We start from the raw sequence: 27,007 nt of genomic DNA, 5'->3' as shown, positions 1-27,007 counted from the left end.
TCTGGAAGGAGCTCCCACCAGAATGCATATTAACCGCAGCTGGAGCCTGTTTTATTTCATCAGGCCTTCAGGCAGGGCAGCAGATGTTAATAATTATTCTGCTCATCAGAGATGAAAAATATTGTGGATGTGAGGTTGTTGAGACTGGTTTTAGATGTTTTAGTGATTTAATTTTGTATCCACCAATTTTATTTAATTATCTGATGTTACAGCCAGCTCTGTAACCATAGTGTGAGGGGTGGGATATAAAGGTAAAGGGACCTCTGACCATAAGGTCCAGTCGTGGCTGACTCTGGGGTTATGGCACTCATCTCGCTTTATTGGCTGAGGGCGTACAGCTTCCGGGTCATGTGGCCAGCATGACTAAGCCGCTTCTGGCAAACCAGAGCAGCGCACAGAAACACCGTTTACCTACCCGCCGGAGCGGTACCTATTTATCTACTTGCACTTTGACGCACTTTCAAACTGCTAGGTTGGCAGGAGCAGGAACCAAGCAACGGGCGCTCACCCCGTTACGGGATTCGAACCGCCAACCTTCCGATCAGCAAGCCCTAGGCTCTGTGGTTTAACCCACAATGCCACCCATGTTAGTAGTAAGAAAATAAGCCAGTGGCCAACACCATGCTACTCTGGTTTGCATGCAACACTAAGCCAAACCATGGTTTAGCACAGGCATCCCCAAACTCGGCCCTCCAGATGTTTTGGAACTACAACTCCCATCATCCCTAGCTAACAGGACCAGTGGTCAGATATGATGGGAGTTGTAGTCCCAAAACCTCTGGAGGGCCACGTTTGCTTACGCCTGGTTTAGCATGAATGAACAAGCATGCTAGTGCATAGTATGAAAATTTCAGACACTTTACTCTCTCCTGCTCCCCACCAGGAACCACAGGAGCCAACTCCTAGGGGCTGTGGGGCCTTTGGCCCCCACAATAAAATATGTGAAGGGACCGGGCCCCCACAAAGTTGGTGGGCATTCCCCTTCAAATGGTGTGTGCATTGCATCATGTGATCAATTGTGCGTGGCAGGACTTACCTGGGCCCCCACAATATTTTATTCAAGTAGGCACCTCTGCCAGGAACTAAGAACAGACCTTGATTTGATTTAGTGTCATGTCCGATTCCAGGCTCACAGTTTGTCTCACTCCAAACACACCACAAGCTGTAATCTAGGTTCATTCTCAGCTACCTGCTCATGGTTGGTTTGGGAGTGAAACACCACAAGTCAGGATTTGCACATAATGCTAAGTCAAACCTTCACTTAGGAACTAAGAGAGTAGAGCAAAGCAGCTTCTATTTTAAAAATGTGCACCTAGCACACTTGTTTGTTCATGCTAAGCCATGGTTTGGTTGGGGTCACTTTGACTGCATATGAATATGTGTTCCATTACTGGGAACATGCGCAAGCAGCCACAGCACAGTGTGGGGCTGCTTGAAAGCCCTCTTGCAAAGAGCTCTGCATTGCTTTTTTGCAGAGCTTAGCCGCCTTTCTTCCCACCCAAATTTCCCCACCATCCTTAAACGATATCTGGCTTACAGAACATTCATTCCAATTTGTTAGTGCGGAGTTCATACAATAGAAAATTCATCATGCATTCATTCTGATTGGCAGGGGGTTTACACATCTTCCTGTTAATCACTCATTCCTCCACACTTTTCCCCATCACTTTCCTAACTGCAAAAAGACTGTGGCTTGTTTTTACAAATTGGGTTTGCTGCACTAGGGCAGCAGAGCCCATTAATCCACTTTAATTGTGCAAACCTAAAATTCCTGAATGCACTTAAATCCCTCCACCAAAATCTTGCCAGTCCAAAGTTTGTCAGTGACCAAAATTTGCAGTGAGGTCATAAAATGTTGCATCAAAAAACTGTTATACTTTTGGTGCACTTTCTGGCCTCTTTCTTTATGGCGAAAAGTCTGAATTCAGGACGGACTGTTGTTGCATAAGACTACCAATCAAACTTTAATTATGCAACCTGAATTTGAAGATAGGCAGATGAATCCCACCCAAAAATAGCAACAGTCTGAAAGCCTCCTTTAGAATCATAATGTGAGAAAGTATCCTTCAAAGTTTGCTGGGTTTTTTATCTTTTTGTGGGGGTTTTTTACCGCCTGAATATAGTAGAAACATTAGCGGCCACAGAAATGGGCAAGCAGATATTCCTGTATTGAAGTGGTCTTGTGAATCCAGCAAAACCTGCCTTGGTGCCCTGCAGGGAATCCACAGCAGGCACACTGTATTCCTGGCACTGCTCAGCTTTTGCAGGCTCCTGCCAGCTCTACATTTGGAACAAAAGCAGGCACACTAAAAGGTACTAATTTACACTGCATGGGAAAGTGACAGCAACTTTTAAGTATAGGAAGAAGGCAGAATAATTATCCCTCCTGCCCCCATAGGAACCCAGTGAGCAGCTCTACCAGGGAGGAAGTGGGATCCTATCCCCAGCTCAGCGTTGCCACCTGCTGGCTTTTTAGATAAACAACCCAGGCTTCCTGAGGCAGCTGCAGAAGTAGCAAGGGTGGAGTTGGAAAACCGATTACTGCATTTTCTGTGTGCGACAGAACAGTGGGTGGGGTAATGTTGGAATAATAATAATAATAATAATAAATAATAATAAATAATTTTATTTATACCCTGCCCTCCCCAGCCAAGACTGGGCTCAGGGCGGCTAACACCAAATATAAAAACAATTGATTAAAAAACAAAATTAAAATGCAACATTAAAACATTAAAATGCAGCCTCATTTCAGTGAAAACTCAATCAAAAAACTTATTTGGGGATAAAAACGTCAAGTCTTCACCAAGGCTAACTACCCAGACTGGTCCTACATGGGCCAGAAAAAAAGCCAAGGAAGTCGCCAAATAGGAGTTCCAACACAGAAGGAGAAAGGAAAAAAGAAAGAGGGGGAGAGAATCAAATTGACTCCAAGCCAAAGGCCAGGCGGAATGAGGCCAGCAAGATAAAAACAGAAACACCAGACTCAGATTTCAGCCCTGTCTAGGCAAGTTAATACATCCTATCAGAGCAGGTGGCGCTGTGGTCTAAACCACTGAGCCTTTTGGGCTTGCCGATCAGAAGGTCGGCGGTTCGAATCCCCGTGATGGGGTGAGCTCCCATTGCTCTGTCCCAGCTCCTGCCAGCCTAGCAGTTTGAAACCACGCCAGTGCAAGTAGATAAATAGGTACCGCTGTGGCGGGAAGGTAAACTGCATTTCCATGTGCTCTGGCTTCCGTCATGGTGTTCCGTTGTGCCAAAAGTGGTTTAGTCATGCTGGCTACGTGACCTGGAAAGCTGTCTGTGGACAAACGCCAGCTCCCTTGGCCTGAAAGGACATGAGCGCTGCACCCCATAGTCGCCTTTGACTGGACTTAACCATCCAGGCGTCCTTTACCTTTATCTTTTTTTACAGGAAGCATCCCATAGATATTGTAAGGATTTTTGCAATTGAGCAACTCACTTCTGACTCCCAAGCTGTAACAAGGGACCCATTTTTCTATCTTAGCCCAAAAATGGAAAGAGGACAAGATGCCAACGAAAGAAGAATCGGAAGCCAAAATTATGGAGTATGCAGAAATGGCAAAACTTACAGAAAGAATCAGAAACAATGACAATGAATATTTTTTTTAAGACTAGGAACCTATTATTATTATTATTATTATTATTATTATTATTATTATTCTTTATACCCCGCCCTCCCCAGCCAAGGCCGGGCTCAGAGCGGCTTACAAGCAATAATAAAAACAAGTTGAATGATTACAACTTAAAAACAAAATTAAAATACAACATTAAAATGTTGAAACATTAAAATATTAAAATGTAGCCTCATCGCAGGAGGAGAAGGAAAGGAAAAAAGAAAGAGAAGGAGGGAGGGAATCAAATTGGCTCCAAGCCAAAGGCCAGGTGGAACAACTCTGTCTTACAGGCCCTGCGGAAAGAAATCAGATCCTGCAGGGCCCTGGTCTCATGAGGCAGAGCGTTCCACCAGGCCGGGGCCAGTGCTGAAAAGGCCCTGGCTCTGGTTGAAGCTAATCTAACTTCCTTAGGGCCCGGGACCACTAGGGTGTTGCTATTTATGGACCTTGAGGCTCTCCGTGGGGCATACCGGGAGAGGCGGTCCCGTAGGTATGAGGGTCCTAGGCCATGAAGGGCTTTAAAGGTCAAAACCAGCACCTTAAATCTGACCCTGTACTCCACCGGGAGCCAGTGCAGCTGGAAAAGCACTGGGTGAATATGCTCCCATGGCAGAGACCCCGTGAGGAGCCTTGCTGCAGCATTCTGCACCCGCTGGAGTTTCTGGGACAGCTTCAAGGGCAGCCCCGCGTAGAACGAATTACAGTAGTCAAGCCTGGAGATGACCGTCGCATGGATTACTGTGTTGTACTTTTATGTTGTACTTACAGAAATACTGTAAAGAAATGGACTCACTAGCAGGGTTTGATTAAACACTTACAAGAAAATGTATAAAGGTCAAGAAATAATATGAAATGTAATTGAGTGCAAGATGTAATTATGAAAGAAAATTTGGTATAAAAATGATAAGAATTTAAGTGTATTGAGGTATAAGATCATAAAAATAAGACAAAAAATAAGAAGTAATAAATATTTAAAGAACCAGAAGGGGAAGTTGAGGGAAGTCATAGGGAGAGTTTTCTTCTTCTTCTTCTTCTTCTTTTTGTCTATATGACAAATTGTGTTCTGTGTTATTTGATTGAATATTGTAAAATCCAATAAAGTTTATTTTTTTAAAAGGGACCTATTTTTCTCTTTTGATTTACACTTAACAGTGCTAATAATGCACATTATCTAATCTAAAAATGGAAATACAGAGTGTCATATACTTCATGTTACCTTAGCATTACTGTTAAAGGAAATCCAGTCCTGCAATGTGGCAGGACAGAGGCGTGAGGATAGAACTGGCCATAAATCTGTATCTTATTTATAAAATGGCTCATGGCTTTCTCCTACACTGCACCACCCACTAAAACTAATAAAAGAGCATCTCATCAGAATAGCACGTCTTAGTCCAGACACACAGGCTGTGCTCCTTTGGTCTGGTCAGCCTGAACTAGAATCCAGTGAAACAGCAACAGCTTTGCTGCAATACACCTGGATGGCCTCAAAACTCATGAGTAGGTCCCTTAATAATAATAATAATAATAATAAATAATAATAATAATAATAATTTATTTATACCCCACCCATCTGGCTGAGTTTCCCCAGCCACTCTGGGTGGCTCCCAATCAAGTGTTAAAAACAATACAGCGTTACATATTAAAAACTTCCCTGAATAGGGCTGCCTTAAGATGTCTTCTGAATGTCAGGTAGCTGTTTATCTCTTTGACATCTGTTGAGAGGGCCTTCCACAGGGCGGGCGTCACTACCGAAAAGGCCCTGTCTGGTTCCCTGTAGCCTCACTTCTCTCAATGAGGGAACCACCAGAAGGCCCTCGGCGCTGGACCTCAGTGTCCGGGCTGAATGATGGGGGTGGAGACGCTCCTTCAGGTATACCGGACCAAGGCCGTTTAGGGCTTTAAACCTACCCTCTGGTTGAAGACCTACGGCCTATATTATGTCAATACCAAGGGCAGACGTATATAAACTGGGGGTGGGTGGTGGGACCACAGACAGATACATACTTGAACAGTTATCCTCAGCTGGATCAACCTGAACTGGCCCCAATTGGTTCAGGATATGGCGCACAGCCCCTAATTGGTAGGTGTTATAACAGTTCTGCCTGAGTGGGTAATGAAGAATGAATTTGCATGAGGGTCTGGATGATGTCTGTGGTCCCTGCGTGCCTCAATACTCTTGGCTGCATTTTCTGCAAACAGAAATCGTGGCCTCCATTTGAGACCAGGTGTGTGCAAGGAAGAAAGCCATCTCAGACGGCTTGGGGAAAACCTGCATATAGGGCAAGGAATGCTAAGAGTTTCCAGCATTTGTCCATTGTGAAGAAAGCTGCCAGACTGTCAGGATGGTAAGGAAACACTTATTTCTTCCCCAAAATATTTATTGTCCCGAGCCTACTGTGAAACGTGGGGTTTGCACCGCCAAATGTTGCAGGGGGTCATTTGACGGTGTTTGGCACCCTTTGAGAGTCAGATGTCAGGTTTTTTTGTGGAACCGTGACCCTGCAGATTAGGGCACCGAGATATGGCCTATCATAAAACATGGGGTTTGCACTGGGAAACATTGCAGGGGGCCATTTGCCGTTGTTTGGTGTTGCTCTCAATTGAAGAGGGTATCAGGTCTTTGGTGAAACCACGACCCCGTGGATTAGGGTGCTGAGGGCTCATTTTATGACCTACCATGAAATGTGGGGTTTACACTGCCAAACATTGCAGGCCACAATTTGACAGGTGTTTGGCACTGCTTTCGAGTGAATCCGACATCGGGATTTTGGTAAAATCATAACCCTGCAGGTTAGGGTGCTGAGGGCTCATTTTACGATGTACCATGAAATGTGGGGCTTGCACTTCCAGATGTTGCAAGGGGCCCTTTGCTGGGGTTTGGCGTCACTTTTGAGTGAACTGGACGTCAGGTTTTAGGCAAAACCGTGACCCTGCGGGTTAAGGGGCTGAGGGCTTGCAGTAATTAAGGTCCACTGGAAAAGGTATGACGCAAGATGTCAGGACTGCATAAAGGAGTATAACAGTGTTTTCTTTTTCATTTCTTTTCTTTTCCAGGTTATTTTTATTACTTTTCCAAATTATTAAAAATCAAACCAAATTACTTCCATTTAATACAATTTCTTAAAATCAGGTTTCCCGCTCCTGTTGCAAACATATGTCAATCATTTCCTCCCATAGCTGCACCATCTTATTTAGTGTCCAGTTGTCAACTTTCTTTCGCCGTTACATCATTCTTGCAGGTGACTGCATTTTTCCTCCTTACAAACAGCGCCTCTGTTACATCTTATAAACATAAAATCCATTTCACATGTGTAGTCCTTCATAAACATTTTTGTTTCGGACCTAGTGTGCTGGGATAATTAATTACTATCTTCTACTGTGCAGTCCTTTGCAGTGTTTATCTGGATGGCACAAAGTCACATTCCATTCCTTCCACTGTTCACCAACTAGCATATGGGCTACGGCCATAAATAACTCACAGAGAAACATGTCCAGTCTCTGCCATTCAAATTCCGCTCTGGAGTTCTTCCTTGCCACACAGTTATAAACATAATCTTTTCTCAAATTCAGCCTCTTGCTGGATCTACAGTCATACCTCCGGTTGCGAAGGTGATCCGTGCGGGAGGCACGTTCGCAACCCGCAGCCCTCATAGCCTGAAGCGCTGCGTCTGCACTTGCGCGTGACGCAATTCAGCGCTTCTGTGCATGATATCATTTTGTGCTTCTGCGCATGCGCAAGTGCCAAAACCTGGAGGAAACCCGTTCTGGTACTTCCAGGTTCGGCACGGTCCACAACCCGCAGTGTTTGTAACCTGAGGTATGACTGTATTCGGCAGCCATTCATTCTCCTTCCTCTGCATTGCTCCATCACACTCCTGGTTCAATCCAAATATAATTTTAAATAAAGACCATTCAACCTCGGTCGAGGACATAACAAAACGTTGTTGAATTCCTTGCTGAGCATAAATCTAAAGCCTCTCCCCTCTTTTTCACAGTGACAGACAGAATAACATAGTCGTGGCTACACAAGTCTCTTTCATTTTGCAGGGGAGGACAAGAAGAGAGAAGACCATTTGAAAACCAAATGAAAGCACAAAGCACCTTGTCTTCCCCCTTCCTTTCCCGGCTGTTGTAAGGATTCTCAAGCTTCAAAGAAAACATTCAGATACCTTCAAAGAGCCAAGCCCAGTCCTTTTGGCAGCTGATTGCAGTCTATTAGCATATGTCTGTCCAGGAGTGCCTCTTGATTAATGCCAATTTTCCAAATTATGGAAGAACCAACCAGAAATCATGTCGGAGACGGAGGCTCATCTATGGCAGGGACACACGCCCAGGTCACACCTGTTCTGCCTTTCAAGTTGGCATACATGGGCTTAAGCAGGCTGCAGTGAGCTCCGCAGACCCCACTGGGGAAAAGTGTCAGGATTTTTACCTCATAAATCCTGGCTTTCCCCTGCCTGAACCTCCCTGCTGCCTGTGGAGGGCAGCGAGGAGCAACTAACATTGACTTGTGACGTAGCTAGAAACCCAGAGTATAACAGTGCTTTTTAGGCCCTGGAAAAAGTAAAAAGAGCTACAGGGGGACTCAGCGGCTGGTGTAAAGGTAAGGATGCTCTCTTGGTGATGTGACAGCTCTAGAATTATTATTTTTTGGTGGGGGCTTGGGCAGATATCCCCTGTGGGCAATCCTTGCAGGGGGATTGGTTTTTTTTGGGGGGTGGAGGGTGTTCAGACCTTCCCCAAAACATTCACACATAATATACATAGAGTCCAGTAGACCTCTAGGTCTGTTTAACTGATTTTTATTACCATTATTGTTTCAAATGGTGTGGCCTTTTTTGCTAAGACCCAAGATCAACAGTGGATTGATTTCCCTTTGATGAATACAGTGGTGCCCCGCAAGACGAACGCCTCGCAAGACGAAAAACCCGCTAGACGAAAGGGTTTTCCGTATTGGAGGCGCTTCGCAAGACGAATTTCCCTATGGGCTTGCTTCGCAAGAAGAAAGCCCATAGGGAAATCTCCGGGGAACTCTTTTAAATGCTAGCGGTGGGGAGCAAAGCCTTCCCCCCCCCCAACCTTCAGAAGAGGTCCAGGAAGGCCGGCGGGGGCCAAAAGGCTTTGCTCCCCACCGCCAGCATTTTAAAAGCAGTCCGGGATAGCAGGGAAGCGCTTCCCGCTATCCCGGATGGCTTTTGAAGGCAGGCGGGGGGAGCAAAGACTTTTGCCCCCCGCCCGCCTTCAGAAGAGGTCCAGGACCTCTTCTGAAGGCGGGCGGGGGGCAAAAGTCTTTGTCCCCCCTGCCTGCCTTCCCGGGAGAGCAGAGAAACGCTGCCGCCCGCCAGCATTTTAAGATCGCCCCGGGACAGCGGAAAAGTCTCCGCTGTCCCGGGAAGGCAGGCGGGGGGGGAGCAAAGACTTTCGCCCCCCGCCAGCCTTCAGAAGAGGTCGGGGGACAGACTGTCCCCGGACCTGGTCTGAAGGCGGTTTCCATAGGAACGCATTAATTGATTTTTAATGCATTCCTATGGGAAACCGTGCTTTGCAAGACGAAAAACTCGCAAGACGAAAAGACTTGCGGAACGAATTAATTTCGTCTTGCGAGGCACCACTGTAATTGAAACTTTTTATTGAAAATAGTCCTAAATCAGTGCTACCCTCTCCATGCCTACAGTGGTCATAACTGATACAGCAGAGAAGAGGACGAGGGTGTAGAAGTCAAAAGGCATTGTATTCATAGTCACAGTATCCTGTAAACAGTGGTTCTGCCCGGATTCCTCGCCTGCAACAAAGAAGAAGAAAAAAGCATATCAATGGAAGATCACACTGCTTTACAAACAGAACAAAAATTAAATATGCTCAATGAAGATGTGCTTTTATTTTTTCATTTCACAATATTTACATATACAGTGGTACCTCGGGTTACATACGCTTCAGGTTACGGACTCCACTAACCCAGAAATAGTACCTTGGGTTAAGAACTTTGCTTCAGGATGGGAACAGAAATCGTGCAGCGGCAGCAGAAGGCCCTATTAGCTAAAGTGGTGCTTCAGGTTAAGAACAGTTTCAAGTTAAGAACGGACCTCCGGAACGAATTAAGTACTTAACCCGAGATACCACTGTAGCTTCTAAGCAGTTTACCAAAAAATTAAGAACATTTAAAATGATCCATAAGCGTCAAAGAGATCGAAAAACATTCAAAGGACAAATGCAATCAACAGTGTGCAAAAAGAAATTAAAACACACGTCAGCATACTGCATACTAACAGCGTTCTGAAGACACCCCTCAAGCCTTTTTTAAACCATCTGTCAATCCACAGAGAGACCAAGGAATTCTGAGAACATGTGCTGGAAAACATGCCTTACTTGGATTCCGGTGAGTCACTGAATCACAGAACTGTAAAGCTGAAAGGGACCCAAGGGTCATCTAGTCCAACCCCCTGCAATGAAGGAGGAATATGCAGCTGTCCCTTACAGGGATTGAACCTGCAACCTTAACGTTATCAGCACCACACTCTAACCAACTGAGCTATAATTTTGTCTATCTTTTATTGCTCCAGTCTCTAAAAAAGCAAGGGTGGGAAGGACTGGGGCTCCTCCGATGTTGTTGGACTCCTGGTCCCATCTGCTCCTGGCCAGAACAGCCAAGGACCAGGGAAGATGGGATCAGGAGTCCAGCCACAGCTGCAGAGCCACAGCTGCTCTAAACTAACAGCAGCCATTCCTTGGTACATGGAGATCTCCTTTTAGCAACTGACAGCTGCTTGCATTAAGAGGGGGAAAGTTCAGAGGTAGCCTACTCTGAAAATCAATCGACATGGGGGCAAGGAGCTTTCATGCCCTAGCTTGGGGGCATCCTAGAAGCATCTCGTTGGCCGCTGTCAGAAAGCACAACATTCCCAGATACCTGTGGGAAACCTGCGAGCAGGACCCGAGCAAAGGAGCCACTCTCCCCTCTTGCAATTTCTTATCTGCTCTTATGTTCTTGTTAGTTGCGGCTGATAAATAAATTGAGCCTACATGTCCAACTATTGAATGATATTGTGGGCTTCCCGGAGGCAATTGGCTGGAAACTGATTATGTGAGCCTTTGCTCTGTTCTACCAAATCTCTTAGTTTTCTTTCACTGTGCAAAGAGAGTTTGCGAACCGTGGTAACAGTGCACTATGCCTGCTTGCTCAGAAGTAAGTCCCACTTAAATGAGTGGGACTTACTCCCTGGGTAGCTCAGTTGGTTAGAGCTGCTGCTTCTTCTTTGGCGTTCCCTCGTAGCTGAGTAAGATTGTTTTCCATGAACATGGTCTTAACGGTGAATCTGTAAGTGACTGTGGAGGCAAATTCTGGATCCACACGTCCTTCCACAGTGGGGACATAGGTTTCCGGGTGGGAGTTGATCACGGTGTGGATTTGCCAAGCGTGCCTTCCTCTTAGCACGTTTCTCCCTTGCATCCTGAGTTCGAGTGTCTTCAAAGCCCATGATACCTTTGGTAAAGGCTGTTCTCCAAATGGAGCGCTCGCAGGCCAGCGTTTCCCAGTTGTCGGCGTTTCTACTACATTTTTAAAGATTTGCCTTGAGAGAGTCTTTAAAGTGCTTTTGTTGACCACCAGCATTAACGCTTCCCCATTTTTAAGTTCGGATAGCTTAGTTGGTTAGAGCATGGTGCTAATAACACCAGGGTTGCGGGTTCGATTCCCCGTATGGGACAGCTGCTTATTCCTGCATTGCAAGGGGTTGGACTAGAGCAGGGGTCAGCAAGGTTTACCTCGTTTGGGCCGGTTCACTCCAGTGGAGATCCCTCTGTGGGCTGGATCGTGCGCACTCGCTTGCGAATTCCAGCATATGTGTCTGCACAGATGTGATTTTTGGCATCTGTGCATGCGCAGATGCAACTTCCAGTGACATGGAAGTGAGTCCCCGTGCTGCGCTGTGCCAATTTAGCACAGCGCACAGGGACTCGCCGAGCAGGTAGCTCGGTTCGGGGAGCAGCTTGTAGGCCGGTTAAACAACCCCCATGGGCCGCTTGTGGCCCATGGGCCTTAGGTTGCCGACCCCTGGACTAGAGGATCCTCAGGCCTCTTCCAACTCTGTAATTCTATGATTCCCAGTCAAGCATGGACAGCAGCTTAACAAGGTCTCCTGCCTGGTCTCCCTATCTGGCACACAAGACAGCATCAACCTTATTGGCCAAGCCATGCCCACCTGCCCTGCGCCTGGCATAAAATACAAGGAGCAAGGCAGTTACAGGTGGGGCTTGGCCAAAAGCAGGTTTGCTGGCACCACTGATCTATGTTCTACAAGCGTTGACAATCAGCTGGTTGCTAAGGTTTGCAATGTACTGTGCTTTTACCCACACGGTTTGATTTCAAACAGTGCAGGGACCAAAGTAGGTCGCCTGCGGTCACAGCCGGTGATTGACAGATGGCCAGATCCAGTTCCCCACCCCAGCGTACAGGATTGCTGCCTGAGGTACATGGAAATCTCAGGACATCAAGGACAAAGGCCTTTGTATATCCAACTACAGCTCACAGGTTTGTCCGGCCCTTTTCACTTTCCATGGCTAAATGCGATGGTCACATTGCACGTCCGTTCTTGAGAGCCACGGATACAAACGAAACTTCCCAGAGGGCCCAGCAGAGGGTGTTACCTGAGGAGGGTGCACCGGAAGTCTCCCAGCCTCCTATATGCATCCTGCAGGTCTCGGACCGTCGCGTTGCTCCAGAGTCTCTCTGCTACAGCCCCAGCTCTAGGCCTGGAGGAAATAAAATAACATAGCCCTCACGTCAGAAACTATGACAGGGCTGGTGAAAATAAGTCACAGCTGAGGAGCAAGCACTGAAACCTGGCGAGAGAGGCTCCTGGGTTAAGCTTAAGGAATGGCACGCTTGCTTGGAACGTGAGAATTCTGACCAAAACGGAAACAGGAGCGGAAATTGTCACTATTTGCTTATTCATTCCGTGTCCAGGACAGAAATCAATCCAGCGAACACAACGATGGATCTGGTAGCGGGAAGGAGGCCACCATCTCCATTGCAATCATGGCATTCAAGCCTTAAAGCTAAAGGCCAACACAATCCAGAAGTAAAATAAAAATAGAAATAGGCAAGATATAATGGCAAGAGCAGAATCTCCTCTACACATATTAAAAGGAAATGAAAAAAATCCTCCGCAGGGACATAATTGCAAAGGCCTAGACACGTGGGCAGGGCAGGAGGAGACTTAACATATTTTTCTGTGTATAAGACGGCCCCTATTTTTGGGGACTCAACATTAAGAAAATGGGGGGGAGATTGCCAAGAGTTCTTAAGCTTTTTTAGGCAAATTGCCGAGAGTTATTGAGCTTTTTTTAGGGGGGATAGGTCAGAGTTGTGGAGCTTTTTAAGGGGGGGATTGCCGAAAACCCTTCACCCACCACACGGACGCTGACAACTGCACACATTGCTGGGGCCGCCCAATTGTCACAGCAGCAGCCAATTGCCAACAACCCTTGCCACAACCACCAATCAGCCGCCCTATCGCCACTGAGAATCTCTGACTCACGGCTGCAGCCAATCACATATCCCCCCTCAGCACTACCCATGTATAAGGTGAGCCAAGATTTCTAACATTATTTTTTAATAAGACACCCTCGTTTAATACACGGAAAAATACGGTATGTTGTTGGACAGACCATTACCTGCCTGTGCAGAAATTATGGGGCTCTGGCGAAATACTTGGGACCTGCCCACTCCTTGGGACAGGTTTGCTTTGGTTCCCTGTAGTAGCATGTAGTTGGTGACTAGTGGTGCAGGGATGTCATTTTACATCAGGGGCTTTTTCAGTCTGGGGGATGCATTCTGGGAAATCTTCTGGGCCCCACATGCCAGAGGCAGGCAGAGCCAGAGGCAATAGCAGCCAAGGCAGCATGAGAATATTTTACCCGAGCTCAGGAGGCTAGTTTCTACACATGCCTCTCTAGTCTCCATCTCATCAAGCAAAACACGCAAATGAAAGGCAGTTTGGAGTCCAAGGACACATTCCAGCCAGGGAAGAACTCTTGAGATGTGAAGCCTGGGGAGAGTTCAGAGGGCTAGACCAGGGGTCGGCAACCTAGGACCCAGGGGTCGGCAACCTAGGAAGCTCCTGCAGCCAAAGGGAAGCTGCGCACGCCCCCTCCACACTGGAAATAGCGTTTGCGCGCGTGTGCGTGCGCGCACACACACACACACACTGGCCCACCGCGGCGTCTGTGGGACTGTGAACCGGCCCAAGTCACAAAAACTTTGCCGCCCACTTTGCTAGACAGATATGGCCCCCCAGGCCTCAGGTCACTGGCCGCGAAGGGATCTTTACATTTGTTTACACTGAATTACGCGGGTGGCGCTGTGCTCTAAACCACAGAACCTAGGACTTGCTGATCAGAAGGTTGGCAGTTCGAATCCCCGCAACAGAGTGAGCTCCCGTTGCTCAGTCCCAGCTCCTGCCAACCTAGCAGTTCAAAAACGCGTCAAAGTGCAAGTAGATAAATAGGTACTGCTCCGGCGGGAAGGTAAACAGTGTTTCCGTGTGCTGCTCTGGTTCGCCAGAAGTGGCTTAGTCATGCTGGCCACATGACCTGGAAACTGTACGCCGGCTCCCTCGGCCAATAAAGCGAGATGAGTGCCGCAACCCCAGAGTCGTTGTGGTTGGACCTAACAATCAGGGGTCTCTTTACCTTTACCTTACACTTGTTTACACTGAATTACATTTGCCATTTTAATGCCTAAACGCCTTTGGAGAGGTCCTTTTGCATCTCGTCACTACCTCTTTTTTCTGTATTTTAACAACTCTGAACCAGCTTAGTATCATCAGCAAACCTGGCTGCCCCTCTCTCCTGCTGGGAAGCCAGAGGCGTCAAGGACACAATACAACCAGGCAAATGAGCTCAAGAAGGGCCTCCATCAGTGATCTTACCAGAGTCTTGGGGTTAAGTTTGTCACATCCACATATTCACCCCACATGCAGGCCTCTCCTCCAATCACCAGCTTCTTCTGTTCTGGGCTGCCTGTCAACAAGATGTATTCTTCAAAAAAATGTATTTAAAACAATAACGTCTAAAACATTAACAACATCTAAAAACAGTCACATACCCTCACAACCATTAATTTCAATTACCTGGGTGAACCGCCCACCCACCCCACTCACACATGAAAATAAAGTCCACCACAGCCAACCACAAATGAACAGCCACACCGCAGGCCAACCCCAACCTCTCTCACCACCAAAGGAACACAAGTGAACATCAGAGAACCTGCACAAGCAATGCTGACACCAAACCCTACATATACAGTGGTGCCTCGCAAGACGAAATTAATTCGTTCCGCAAGTCTCTTCGTCTTGCGAGTTTTTCGTCTTGCGATGCACGGTTTTCCATAGGAATGCATTGAAAATCAATTAATGCGTTCCTATGGAAACCGCCTTCCCCCGACCTCTTCTGGCCGGCGGCATTTTAAAATCGCCCGGGACAGCGGAGGACTTCTCCGCTGTCCGGGGCGATTTAAAAGCCCCTGGGAAGGCAGGCAGGGGGGACAAAGACTTTTGCCCCCCCCCCGCCTGCCTTCAGAAAAGGTCCAGGACAGGCGCGGACCTCTCCGCAAGCAGCGCGCTCCTTGCGGAGAGTTGCAAGCGCGCCCAGGCTTTCCCGCCCCGCCGCCGGGCTTCGGGACATCGTTCCGATGCCTCGCGGCGGGGGGGGCTTTCTCGCCCCGTCGCCCGGCATCGGGACGATGCCCCGAAGCCGGGCGGCGGGGGGAGGCGTTCCTGCCCGGCCGCCCGGCATCGGGACGATGCCCCGAAGCCGGGCGGCGGGGGGAGGCTTTCTCGCCCCGCCGCCCGGCTTCGGGACATGGTTCCGATGCCAGGCGGCGGGGGGAGGCTTTCTCGCCCCGTCGCCCGGCATCGGGACATGGCCCCGATGCCGGGCGGCGGGGGGAGGCTTCAAAAGCCGTCCGGGGGCTTTTAAATCGCCCCGGACAGTCCCGGGGCGATTTAAAAGCCCCCGGTTAGGCAGGCAGGGGGGGCAAAGACTTTTGCCCCCCGCCTGCCTTGGGAAGAGGTCCAGGACCTCTTCCCAAGGCGGGCGGGGGGGGCAAAAGTCTTTGCCCCCCCTGCCTGCCTTCAAAAGCCGTCCGGGATAGCGGGAAGCGCTTCCCTGCTATCCCGGACCGCTTTTAAAATGCTGGCGGTGGGGAGCAAAGCCTTTCGCCCCCGCCGGCCTTCCTGGACCTCTTCTGAAGTCCGGAGGGGGGAAAAAGGCTTTGCTCCCCACCGCCAGCATTTATAAAAAGGTCCCCGAGATTTCCCTATGGGCTTTCGTCTTGCGATGCAAGCCCATAGGGAAAATCGTCTAGCGAAGCGTCGCAAAACCCGAAAAACCCTTTCGTCTTGCGGGTTTTTCGTCTTGCGAGGCATTCGTCTTGCGGGGCACCACTGTAGTAAATAAAATAGAAACATCGCCACCCGACCGCACCCCCACCCATCTCCCGCCCCTCCACCTCTTTCCCCCTTTTCTTCCTAATATCTCAACAAATGAAACTGATTTGTAAAAATGTTACATGGAAAAAAAATACGAGAGAGACGTTGCACACTTTTGTAAATCAATAAAATATTTAATAAATAATAATAATAATAAATTGCCTGGGTGAACCAGAATACCTTTAACTACCTCCTGATGATGAGAGAGACGCACCACATGAGGGAGGGCATTCCACAAATGGGGAGCCACCACCAAGAAGGCCCTGCCCCTGTTCTGTGCCAACAAGGCAACACCCAGTGGTGCCACCACTAGCAGGGCCTCCCCTGCCAATCGTAGGGCCTGAGGGGGTCAAGACTCAGGGAAGCGCTCTTAGGTGGCTGGGTCGCAAGCCATTTAGGGCTTCGCACGCAAGGGCTGACACCCTGCGGGCCTGGTGACTCACAACCTCTCAGCCTCACACCACCCAAGATGGCAGGAAAGCCAACACCAGGAATGTACCTTCAAATGCCAATGGCTCCACCTGGTGAACCGCCATCCAATCCTGCCCATAAGAGATGTGGTTAAGATACCAGGGGGCAGACAGAAGAGCCCGGTAGCCGGCTTTGGTGACGCGAGCCATCTCTGCTTGGTATGTCCCCGCGTTCTCTCTCCACACGTGTATCAGGGTATCAGGCTTCACCTGCCCAAAAGAGAAGCAGGAAGGGAAGCACGTCAGAGACCAGAGACCAGGGAAGGGTCCTGCGTTCAGTGAAGACAGCAGGGCGGCCGTGGAATCATGGGAAGCCGCAACAGTGACGCCATGTGAATTACAGCCATTCTAAATGGAGATCTTTATCCCAGCTGCTATCTGCACCGGACTTGAACTGAATTTATAAGCAGGTGCTGTTGTTGTTCCAACCTGCAGAGTTGCTTTCTTTCTTATTGCTTTTTATATGCAATGGTTTTGACTGCTTTTTATATCTGCAACTGTTTTATGTATCTGATATTTACATACCTTATATATCTGGTATCTGAAAAAGTGTGCACGCGTACGAAAGCGTATTACCAGAACAAATTTAGTTGTCTATAAGGTGCTACTGGACAATTTTTAATTTTTATTTCGACTACGTCAGACCAACACAGCTACCTACCTGAGTCTAGAATCATGGAAGGCACCACATTGAGCTGCATGAAATGGAAGTCCATCAGTATCTGAAGAAGTGTGCATGCACACGAAAGCTTATACTAGAACAAACTTAGTCTATAGGTGCTACTAGACATTTTTTTGAGTTTTGTATATCTCTTTAAAAAGGTAAAGGTACCCATACGGGCCAGTCGTGTCCGACTCTAGGGTTGTGCGCTCATCTCACTTAAGAGGCAGGGAGCCAGCACTGTCCGGAGACACTTCCGGGTCACGTGGCCAGCGTGACAAAGCTGCTCTGGCGAGCCTGCACCAGTGCAGCACACGGAAACACCGTTTACCTTCCCGCTATAAAGTGGTAACTATTTATCTACTTGCACTTAGGGGTGCTTTCGAACTGCTAGGTGGGCAGGAGCTGGGACCGAATAACGGGAGCTCACCCCGCCGTGGGGATTTGAACCGCCGACCATGCGATCGGCAAGTCCTAGGCGCTGAGGTTTTACCCACAGCGCCACCCGCATCCCTTTATTGTATCATAAATCACTTTGGCATGTTCCATGGGAAGCAATGCATAAATTAAATTGATAATAGTAATGAATTAGAAAAAATAATAAGGAAACCAGAGAGGGGATAACGCTTTCTCCACCACGGTGATCCTGACTAAATCCCCACCCCAACACTCTTGCACATCCCGGGATACCCCAGGATCACCATTCATCAGATGTGTAGCATGTGCTTAATCAGATGTACCATGTGATTGATATGCATGCATTGATTGGCTCATATGTATGAATTATTATTATTATTACTACTAATATTCCTAATATTAATATTTCTATACTCTCCTTCATCCGGAGATCCCAGGGCAGTTCACCACAGAAAAATACAAAATGAGAACAAAAACAAGAAGGAGAGGAGCCAAAGGGACCAAACACACACAGGCTGCATGCAAAGCTCAATGTTCCAGGCACTCCTGTAATACAGGAACAGTCTGAACGGGACAGACAGTGGCAACCTATTCCTCTTTAGAGGAAGAGCAGAACAGCTTAGTGCTTAAAGAGAACAAAAGGTGGGTCAGAAATGCAAAGCGGCTTTGGGAGAGGGGAGGGAGAGAAGAGCATTGCAGACGAGTAGCAGCTAGAAAGAGTCAAGCGGCGCATGAGATCAAGCACACTTTTTGTAATATTCTCTCAGCTCCGGCGGCTGCCAACTCATGCAGGCCCTGGGGTAAGGAATCGGTGCCCCTCTAGGTGCGGATGGGCTCTCAAATCCCATTGGTCCCAGGCAGCAGGGCCAGGATGAGACTTGTAGGTGATGAAAGATGCATTCATCCCTAAGTGAGGTTCTGGGCTTTGATACAGCAGTCCAGCCAGAAGCCCAGGCTTGGTGCAACCACGGTGGGGATGTGCCAATGGGAAAATGGCTCTTACTCTGGCCTCTCAGAAACGTAACTGTGACCTTGACCCAGCCCAGGGGTAAGGAACCTCTGATCCAGGGGTCAAATGCAGCTCTCCAGGCCCCTCTACCTTGCCCTTGGGACCCTCCCCAGGCCACACACCCCTCCAAGCTACACCCTTTCCCACCTGTAGATGCTGAGGATAGACCTTGGGACCTTCTGCATGCAAATCAGATGCTCTACCATTGAGCTACGGCCCTTCCAGGTACTTTGCCTTGAGAAGGAATACAGTCATACCTCTTGTTAGGTCCGCTTCATGTTATGTTCTTTCAGGACACGCCCCGCGGCGACCTGGAAGTACCGGAAAGGGTTACTTCCGGGTTTCGCTACTCGCACATGTGCAGACACGCATGCACAGAAGCAGCGAATCGCGACCCGCCAACATGCAGACGCGGGTTGCGTTCTGCTCATGTTGCGAACGGGGCTCCAGAACAGATCCCGTTTGCAACCAGAGATACCACTGTATATGGGAAGGTTGCAAATTCAATGACACTCCTGCTCAGCAGCATTTGGTGGGGAAAGGGGCACAGGGATCCAGTTACACATTCTTCCTACATGCAATTGCTCCGCTACCAGATCTTGCTGCCACGACTTTTGCCCAGCTGTCCACATAAAAGAGAAGGCAGGAGTGGGGGGCGAGGGGGGGAAAGAAGAATTTCTGCTGCACCATGCAAGAAGCAGATCCATATATTGGTTGGTGGAGGGGAGAGAAAGTTGTGAATAGGACACAGCAGCTGGAAATTCACCTAGAGGCCTTCTCACCTTCACTCCGTTATCAAAAACTTCCTGCCATACCGCGTAGCCTTTGTTGTAGGAGGAGACTATATCCAGCAGCCTGGAGTAAAGAGAAAGAACTACTGAAAAAAGGAGGTGTTTCCCATCCTTCCCCCATTTATTCCTATTTTGCCTAGATTCCAGGCAAAGTACCTGGAAGGGCCATAGCTCAGTGCTAGAGCATCTGTTTTGCATGCAGAAGGTCCTCAGCTTCTGCAGGTAGGGGTGATGAATGGTTCTTCTCTGAAAACCTGGAGAGCTGCTAGATGGACCAATGGTCTGACTGGGAGGATACCCAGAGCTTACAGAGTTAACAGCTCAAGGGGAATGAAGTCCTGTCACTGGGGGGGGGGTGTTTGCATATGGGTATTGTACTCTGTGATGTGAATGTTTTTACTTTCTGTTTTGGCTGCGATAGGAGAAGCATCATGTCTCTGCTCTCTCCTGGCTGGTTTGTTGTTTTGCTGCTGTACAATAAAGCTTCGTAGAATAGAGGAAGCTGTTGTACGAGAGTTTCACTGCATGGCTAAAATTCCACACAGGCACACCGCTGCTCAAGATACTCTGCTCTAACTGGGAGAAGCAGATTGGCGCAGTGTAAGCAGACTGGATGCCACAACAGTGCTGCTGTTCGCAGCCTTGACGGACGCTCGAGGGAACACTGGCCCAAGATAAGGCACCTTCCTGCGTTCCTTCATTTGCACTCCCAACTCAAAAAGCTGGCTTGGATAGTCATATCTTAGCTTAATAAACCAAGATATGAATGAGTCAACAAAGCACCTTGGCTCCTTATTTTGCACGAGCTGCAATTAATTAAAAGTTGCCCACCTGGTCCAACAGAAAAACTGTAATCACCAGCTTTGGAAAATGTCAGGCTATTAACTTCAAACCCTGGTTTGTTCTAAAAGTGGTAACCATAGTTTGAACAAATTGGAGAACCACACATTAAGCCCACAACTTATGTGGGCGTTACATTCCAGGGACTGTGCCGAAATCCAAAGCAACTGGGAAATGGAGAAAGAAGAGGCTCAAGTGCTACTAGCCAATCCCAGCTACTCAGAAGTAGGTCCCACTGACTTCAGTGGGGCTTACTCCCAGATAAGCGTGTATAGAATTGCAACCTAACTTGGATCAGTTCTCCAAACAGTTCAAGAAAGGGGCAAAACCAAAAAGGACTATAGGTAAATATCTTGAGATTTGGAGAGGTGGTGGGAGATCAGAGTTTTGATACTCTCTGCAAGTATTTTTTTAATTTACATTTCCCTGGGGAGGCCAAAAGCAGAGGAATGCACCTGTACAAGAAGCATCACCTGGAAGACCGGGGTGATCTTCCAACATCTGGCAGCAGTCCCTACAGCTCTTGCTCTGTGAAAGCCCCTGAGCAACTGAGAGCAACGGTCCTTACCTCTGGATGTAGAATGATTCCAACTTGGTATAGTCTTCGCCAAACCCCATCTTCTGCATAAACGCTTGAACATCTGGATTGGACTTCCTGCATGGGAAGGAGAGGAGCCAGATTGGAACCACAGAACATGTAGCACCCACCAAAGGCTCTGAATGATGGCTTTCTCCGAGGCTCAACAAAAACAAAAACAAGAACGGGCCTCTCATCCTGCACACATCGGGTGATTTACTACGTAATCACAATGAACTGCAGTATACAAAGTAGAATCCTCTCTTTCTTTTAGCAGAATCCCTTTTAATTTTGATTTCTTTTTTAAGCAAGCATGATTTGCTCCGGAGGGTAGGACAGCTTCAAGTTACAAGAAAGGAGTTTCTGACTAAACATCAGGAATAACTTTCTGACAGTATGAGCTGTTTGACAGTGGAACGGACTCCCCTAGGAGGTTATGGACTCTCCTTTCTTGGAGATTTCTAAGCAGAGGTTGGGTGGCCACCTGTCATGGATGCTTTTGTTGAGATTCCTGCATTGCAGGGGGTTGGACTGGATGACACTTGGGGTCCCTGCCAACTATATATCTCTATGATTCTAGCCACTCCAGATGACAGGAAGAAACCTGAAAACAATGGGCAGAGCATGCCTACTGGTCAGGAAAATCTGCCTTTCTTGTGGATATCTATAATTAAAATGCTCCGGATATGTAGTCTGATGGAAAGTAACAGAGATGGAAAGGGAGACTGTATCTGATGGGCATGTAAATATACTGCACTTGTTTTATGACTTGTTGTTCTTTTGGCGTAACACAATCAGCCAATTACATATTAAAAATATGAGTCATTGATTTGTTGCTTGCATGGATGCATTTATCTAGTCAATTTTATGGGATAGGGAAGTCAGAAAGGGAGGACCAAACAGAGTTTCAGCAATTCTGATGATGGGTGGAGGAGTTTTTGAAAGATTCACAACATCTCTCAAGAAAACAGAGAGAGAGAGAGAGAGAGAGAGAGAGAGAGAGAGAGAGAGAGAGAGAGAGAAAGAAGAGAAGAGAAGAGGAGAGGAGAGGAGAGAAGAAACACTTATGGTTCCCAGCAAGAAAGCTGTACATGTACAACAAAACTATTATCCCAGAAGACACAGGTCACTGAAACTAGCCAGCTTCTCTCCTTCCCCAACCTCCTTGTCACTCCCACTCCAGATCCCTCCAAGAAATCAAGACTTGCCAGCATGTGAAGTCAACCTCATCTCCTCCCAGGTGAATGTAGAAGTCTGGAAACACAGAACTGACTTCGGCAAAAAACTTGGCCATGAACTGGTAGGTAGTATTGAGGATGGGGTTGACTGGCCCGTAGCTTCCGGAGGGATTGGGGCCCACATAGCAGGGAGTCAACAAGCCTGGGATGCCTAAGATGAGAAAAAAACAAAAACAAAGGCAGGGGTTGGATTGGGGTGGCGGGGAGTCTGCTTAAACACATGGAGCAGTAGACAAAAGAAAAAAGCAAGCTCTGCATGAGCGGCCCTAGAAGATGAGGCACTGGTCCCCTTTGCCAAAAGGGACCCAATGGAAAGACTTGTAAAGCTAAGAATAGCATGCAGAAAGTTACAATTCACTAACAGCCCAATCCTTACCATGTCTATATATCAGAAGAGCTTATACAGTATGTATCAAGCTTATACAGTACCAAGAACAAATTTAGTTGGTCCCTAAGGTGCTACTGGACAATTTTTTAATTTATTTCGACTGTGTCAGACCAACACGGCTGCCTACCTGAATCTATATACCTGCCAGTTGGTTGCGGGTTTGATCCCTGTATGGGCCAGCTGCATATTCCTGCATTGCAGAGGGTTGGACTAGATGATCCTTGGGGTCCCTTCTAACTCTATGATTCTGTTTTGATGATACTCAGAAGGAAGCCCTACTGAATTCAATGGGGCCTGCTCCCAGGAATGGGGTTAGGATGGCAGCCTAAAACATTCAATGTTCTACTGCAGGGGTGGGAAACCTCTAGTACACAGGCTCTAAACCTGGCCCTCCAGGGGTTCAAATTTGACCCACGGGGCTGTTTCCCCCAAACCGTCCCATTTCACACCTGATGTGTGGCTGCCAATGTTTGATCTGGAGCCTTAAAGTGCACTCTTGGTTGTGCGTTGGCAAGGGAAAGCGGGCGGCAGCTCTACTGCCCATCAGCTGACAGAGGGCAAAGCTGAGGCCTCAAGGGCTTTGAAGTGCCACGCTGGCCTTTCTGGAAGTTCTGAGCACTGTTCTGAACTCCTGTCTGTTGGCTATTTGCAGTTTAGTAGCGCTGCAGAGAGCTTGCTGGGGAGACCATGCATTAAAAAGGGACTCAAAAATAACTTAAACAAGGTTTTAATAACAAAAACAAAAATTCCTTATACACTAAATACATCAACAACAAACCAGACCCAACCACCAACCCATCCCCCAGGGTAAAGGGAGAGCTAGGTGCTGCTCCTTATATACTATATCCAATTGCTGACACAGCTTGATTAACACAACTCAGAAGCACCTGCTATGTTTCACAGCTGTAAGACTGGGTCTCGTTATTTGCCCTGGCCCTGACCCTGGCCCTTGAAGACATACACATTTTGTGAAATAATAATGAACCTTCATATTTTAAAGTGACCATTCAACACCGACTTCAGGGCTTTGTTGTGTCGTCCAACTTTGCCCAACTTTCAGATTTGGCCTGGGAGACTAGCCAAAAAATATCCCTTAGCCCTACTCTACATGATGAACAAGTGGGCCAAACCACAATGATACGCAGCTCCCATCAGACCTGACCACTGGCCACGCTGCACGAGGCTGGTGGCCATTAATTTTTTATATATATATAGAATATTTATTAAGGTTTTTAATAATAATACAATAAAGGTAAAAATAAAATAAAAAATAAAAAATAAAAACAAAAATACAGAAGTAAAAGTAATTAAAAAGAAAAAAATAAAACATGCAAATTTCCCATTTCTCATTTTCCTTTAACATGTTTCCCGGACCTCCTCGTACCTCCCTTTTTTGTATTCCGATTCAAATTGTTAGTTCAGCAAATCCTTACCATTAAGTTTTAACCTGTTTCTAAGCCTGATTCTCATATTCCCTTAAGAAATTACAGCTGGAAACCACTTAATTTCTATCCAACATCATTCTAACATTCATTAATTTTGCAATATTTCTGTAAGTAATCTTTAAATTTCTTCCAATCTTCTTCCGCCGACTCTTCTCCCCGGGCTCGGATTCTGCCAGTCATTTCTGCCAATCCCATATGGTCCGTCACCTTCATCTGCCATTCTTCCAGAGTGGGTAGATCTTGTGTCTTCCAATACTTTGCAATAAGTATTCTTGCTGCTGTTGTAGCATACATAAAGAAAGTTCTATCCTTCTTTGGCACCAATTGGCCGACCATGCCCAGGAGAAAGGCCTCTGGTTTCTTCAAGAAGGTATATTTAAATACCGTTTTCATTTCATTATAAATCATTTCCCAGAAAGCCTTAATCCTAGGGCACATCCACCAAAGGTGAAAGAATGTACCTTCATTTTCTTTACATTTCCAACATTTATTATCGGGCAAATGATAGATTTTTGCAAGCTTGACTGGGGTCATGTACCACCTGTAAATCATTTTCATAATATTCTCTCTTAAGGCATTACATGCCGTAAACTTCATACCTGTGGTCCATAACTGTTCCCAGCCAGCAAACATAATGTTATGTCCAACATCTTGTGCCCATTTAATCATAACAGATTTCACCGTTTCATCCTGAGTGTTTCATTTCAACAGCAAGTTATACATCTTTGACAAAATCTTAGTTTTGGGTTCTAACAGTTCTGTTTCTAATTTTGATTTTTCCACCTGGAAGCCAATTTTCTTGTCCAAATTATATGCCTCCATTATCTGATAATAATGAAGCCAATCTCGCACTTTGTTTTTTAGTTTCTCAAAACTCTGCAGTTTCAGTCTATCTCCTTCTTGTTCCAAAATTTCCCAATATTTCGGCCATTTGGCCTCCATATTGAGCTTTTTCTGTGCTTTTGCTTCCATTGGGGACAACCACCTTGGGGTTTTATTTTCCAATAGATCTTTATATCTTATCCAAACATTAAACAATGCTTTCCTGACAATATGGTTTTTAAATGCTTTATGTGCTTTAACCTTGTCGTACCACAAATATGCATGCCACCCAAAAACATTGTTAAAACCTTCTAAATCCAAAATGTCTGTGTTCTCAAGAAGCAGCCAGTCTTTCAACCACCAGAATGCTGCTGATTCATCCCCTTTCCTGTTCTTTACCCTGTTGGTGTGACTAATCATGCTTCTATATCTTCTGCCCGAGGGCAGGAAATCAAGAAAGTGCCGGGCAGGGTGTGAATCATCCCTGAGAATTTTCCTCACTTTCCTGAGGCAACGATCTTCCGCTATTTCACCCAGCGGATTCACGGGGCAGCCTATAATATCTTGTGCTGTATTCAACACCCTCTGTAGGCACTATCAGATGATGTCAAACCAGCATACCACACCCTGATGCAGTATGAATGGACACTTTCTATTGTGGACCGGTAGAAGGAGATCATCAAATGTTGATTGACATCGTTCTTTCACAATACTCAGAGGAGATGCAGTCTCTGTTGGGCTTTCTTAACCACCTGGGTTGTATTGATTTTCCAAGTAAGGTCTTCACTGAGATAAACTCCTAGGAATTTAAAGGAAGAGACTCTCTCCACACAGCCCTCCCCGATGTACAGCGGGGCTAGTTCTCCTCTCTTCCTCTGAAAGTCCAACACCATCTCCTTTGTCTTGCTGATATCAAGGTGCAAGTTGTTCCCTTGGCACCATGTAGATATTTTTTGGACCTCCCCTCTATACGCTGATTCGTCTCCACCTGTTATTAAACCCATTATGGTGGTGTCATCTGCAAACTTAATAATTGCAGTAGACGGGTCAGATGATACACAATCGTATGTAGACAATGAATACAGGTAGGGACTTAGCACACATCCCTGTGGTGTGCCAGTGCTGATTTTTAAGGAATTAGATGTTACAAATAATGTTAAATACGGGGGGTGGGGTTTTTGGGAATCCAAAGGGTGAATAATTATATTTTGTTTCTTTTTATTGGGTTGTGCTATTAGTACAAAAAATTTGGGGAATTTGTGAAAGGGAATCTGGGTCGAACTTAGAAAAGGGTTTTATGAATGAATAGTGATGCATAATTATTGATGTTTATAACTTAAAATCGGTTAATTAAAATGAATTAAACATAATAAGGTTAAAAAATGGGGATAAGAACTTGTTGAACAAACAATTTGAATTGGAATACAAGAAGGGGAGGTGTGGGGAAGTCAGGGAAATATGTCATTGAAAATAAGGATTGTAAATTTATATGTTTTTTTCTTTTTAATTTTTTTTTCTTTTTTCTTTTTTGATTTTGTTTTAAATGTATTGTGGAAAATCTCAATAAATACCTTTTTAAAAAAAACAAATAATGTTAAATACATTAGATTTACACACTGAAAGAGTCATATAAGCACCTGGCTCAAAGAGCTGCACATCTAGCACACCTCTTTCAGCCAGGTGGTTTTCGTTTGTGTCCAGATCCTAACTCTAGACTCAGAATATACATTGGCTCCAGGAACCACCAAGTGCGCCATTCAGCTGGTCGCTGCAGGCCAGCTCTTACCTGGACCCCACGAGAGGGTATGACCAGGAGTGTCAAATTCGGAAATCACCCTGATCCCACGCAGCCGGGCATATTCAATCACTGTCTTCACATCTCTGGCAGTGTACACATGGGTGGTAGGGTGGAAGGCTCCCTGGAAAGGCACAAAGTCACAACATCTTACTGCCCTGCAAGTCTTGTTAAAATTGTGTCTAGGCTGGAGTCCTTAAGAGAAGTGGGTTATTCAAAATTCTCACCTAGTCCATCTGCACTATACATTCAAAGCAATATCATACAACTTTAAACAGTCATGGCTTCCCCCAAAGGATCCTGGGAAGTGTAGTTTGTTAAGTGTGCTAAGAATTCCTGGGAGACCCCCTAATCCCCTCTCGGAGCTACAATTCCTAGAGTGGATTAGCAATCAATCCCTCTTTCCCAGAAAATATTTGGAACTGTAGCTC

At 46.7% G+C, this 27,007-nt stretch overlaps 1 protein-coding gene and 1 long non-coding RNA gene across 2 annotated transcripts in view; both read right to left on the bottom strand.

The window, feature by feature from the left end:
- Positions 1–6,918: 6,918 nt before the first annotated feature.
- Positions 6,919–27,007, bottom strand: part of LOC309356386 — a 63,484-nt gene continuing 43,395 nt past the window's right edge. Inside the window, exon 2 of the long non-coding RNA XR_014162748.1 lies at positions 6,919–7,804. This is a non-coding gene — a long non-coding RNA (uncharacterized lncRNA). The remainder of the gene's footprint in view (positions 7,805–27,007) is intronic.
- The window catches only part of HEXA (hexosaminidase subunit alpha), a 28,104-nt gene continuing 10,346 nt past the window's right edge, over positions 9,250–27,007 (bottom strand). The window contains exons 7-14 of the mRNA XM_081887715.1: positions 26,568–26,700; positions 22,093–22,277; positions 20,880–20,962; positions 19,463–19,535; positions 16,623–16,803; positions 14,564–14,654; positions 12,279–12,383; positions 9,250–9,417 (exon numbers count right to left, since the gene is read on the bottom strand). Coding sequence (XP_081743841.1) covers positions 9,354–9,417; positions 12,279–12,383; positions 14,564–14,654; positions 16,623–16,803; positions 19,463–19,535; positions 20,880–20,962; positions 22,093–22,277; positions 26,568–26,700 — 915 coding nt within the window. The 3' untranslated portion in view covers positions 9,250–9,353. The remainder of the gene's footprint in view (positions 9,418–12,278; positions 12,384–14,563; positions 14,655–16,622; positions 16,804–19,462; positions 19,536–20,879; positions 20,963–22,092; positions 22,278–26,567; positions 26,701–27,007) is intronic.

This window comes from Podarcis melisellensis (genome assembly GCF_964234715.1).
Source record: "Podarcis melisellensis genome assembly, chromosome: 14".
Classification (NCBI taxonomy): domain Eukaryota; kingdom Metazoa; phylum Chordata; class Lepidosauria; order Squamata; family Lacertidae; genus Podarcis; species Podarcis melisellensis.
This window is presented reverse-complemented; position numbering and strand designations above follow the sequence as displayed.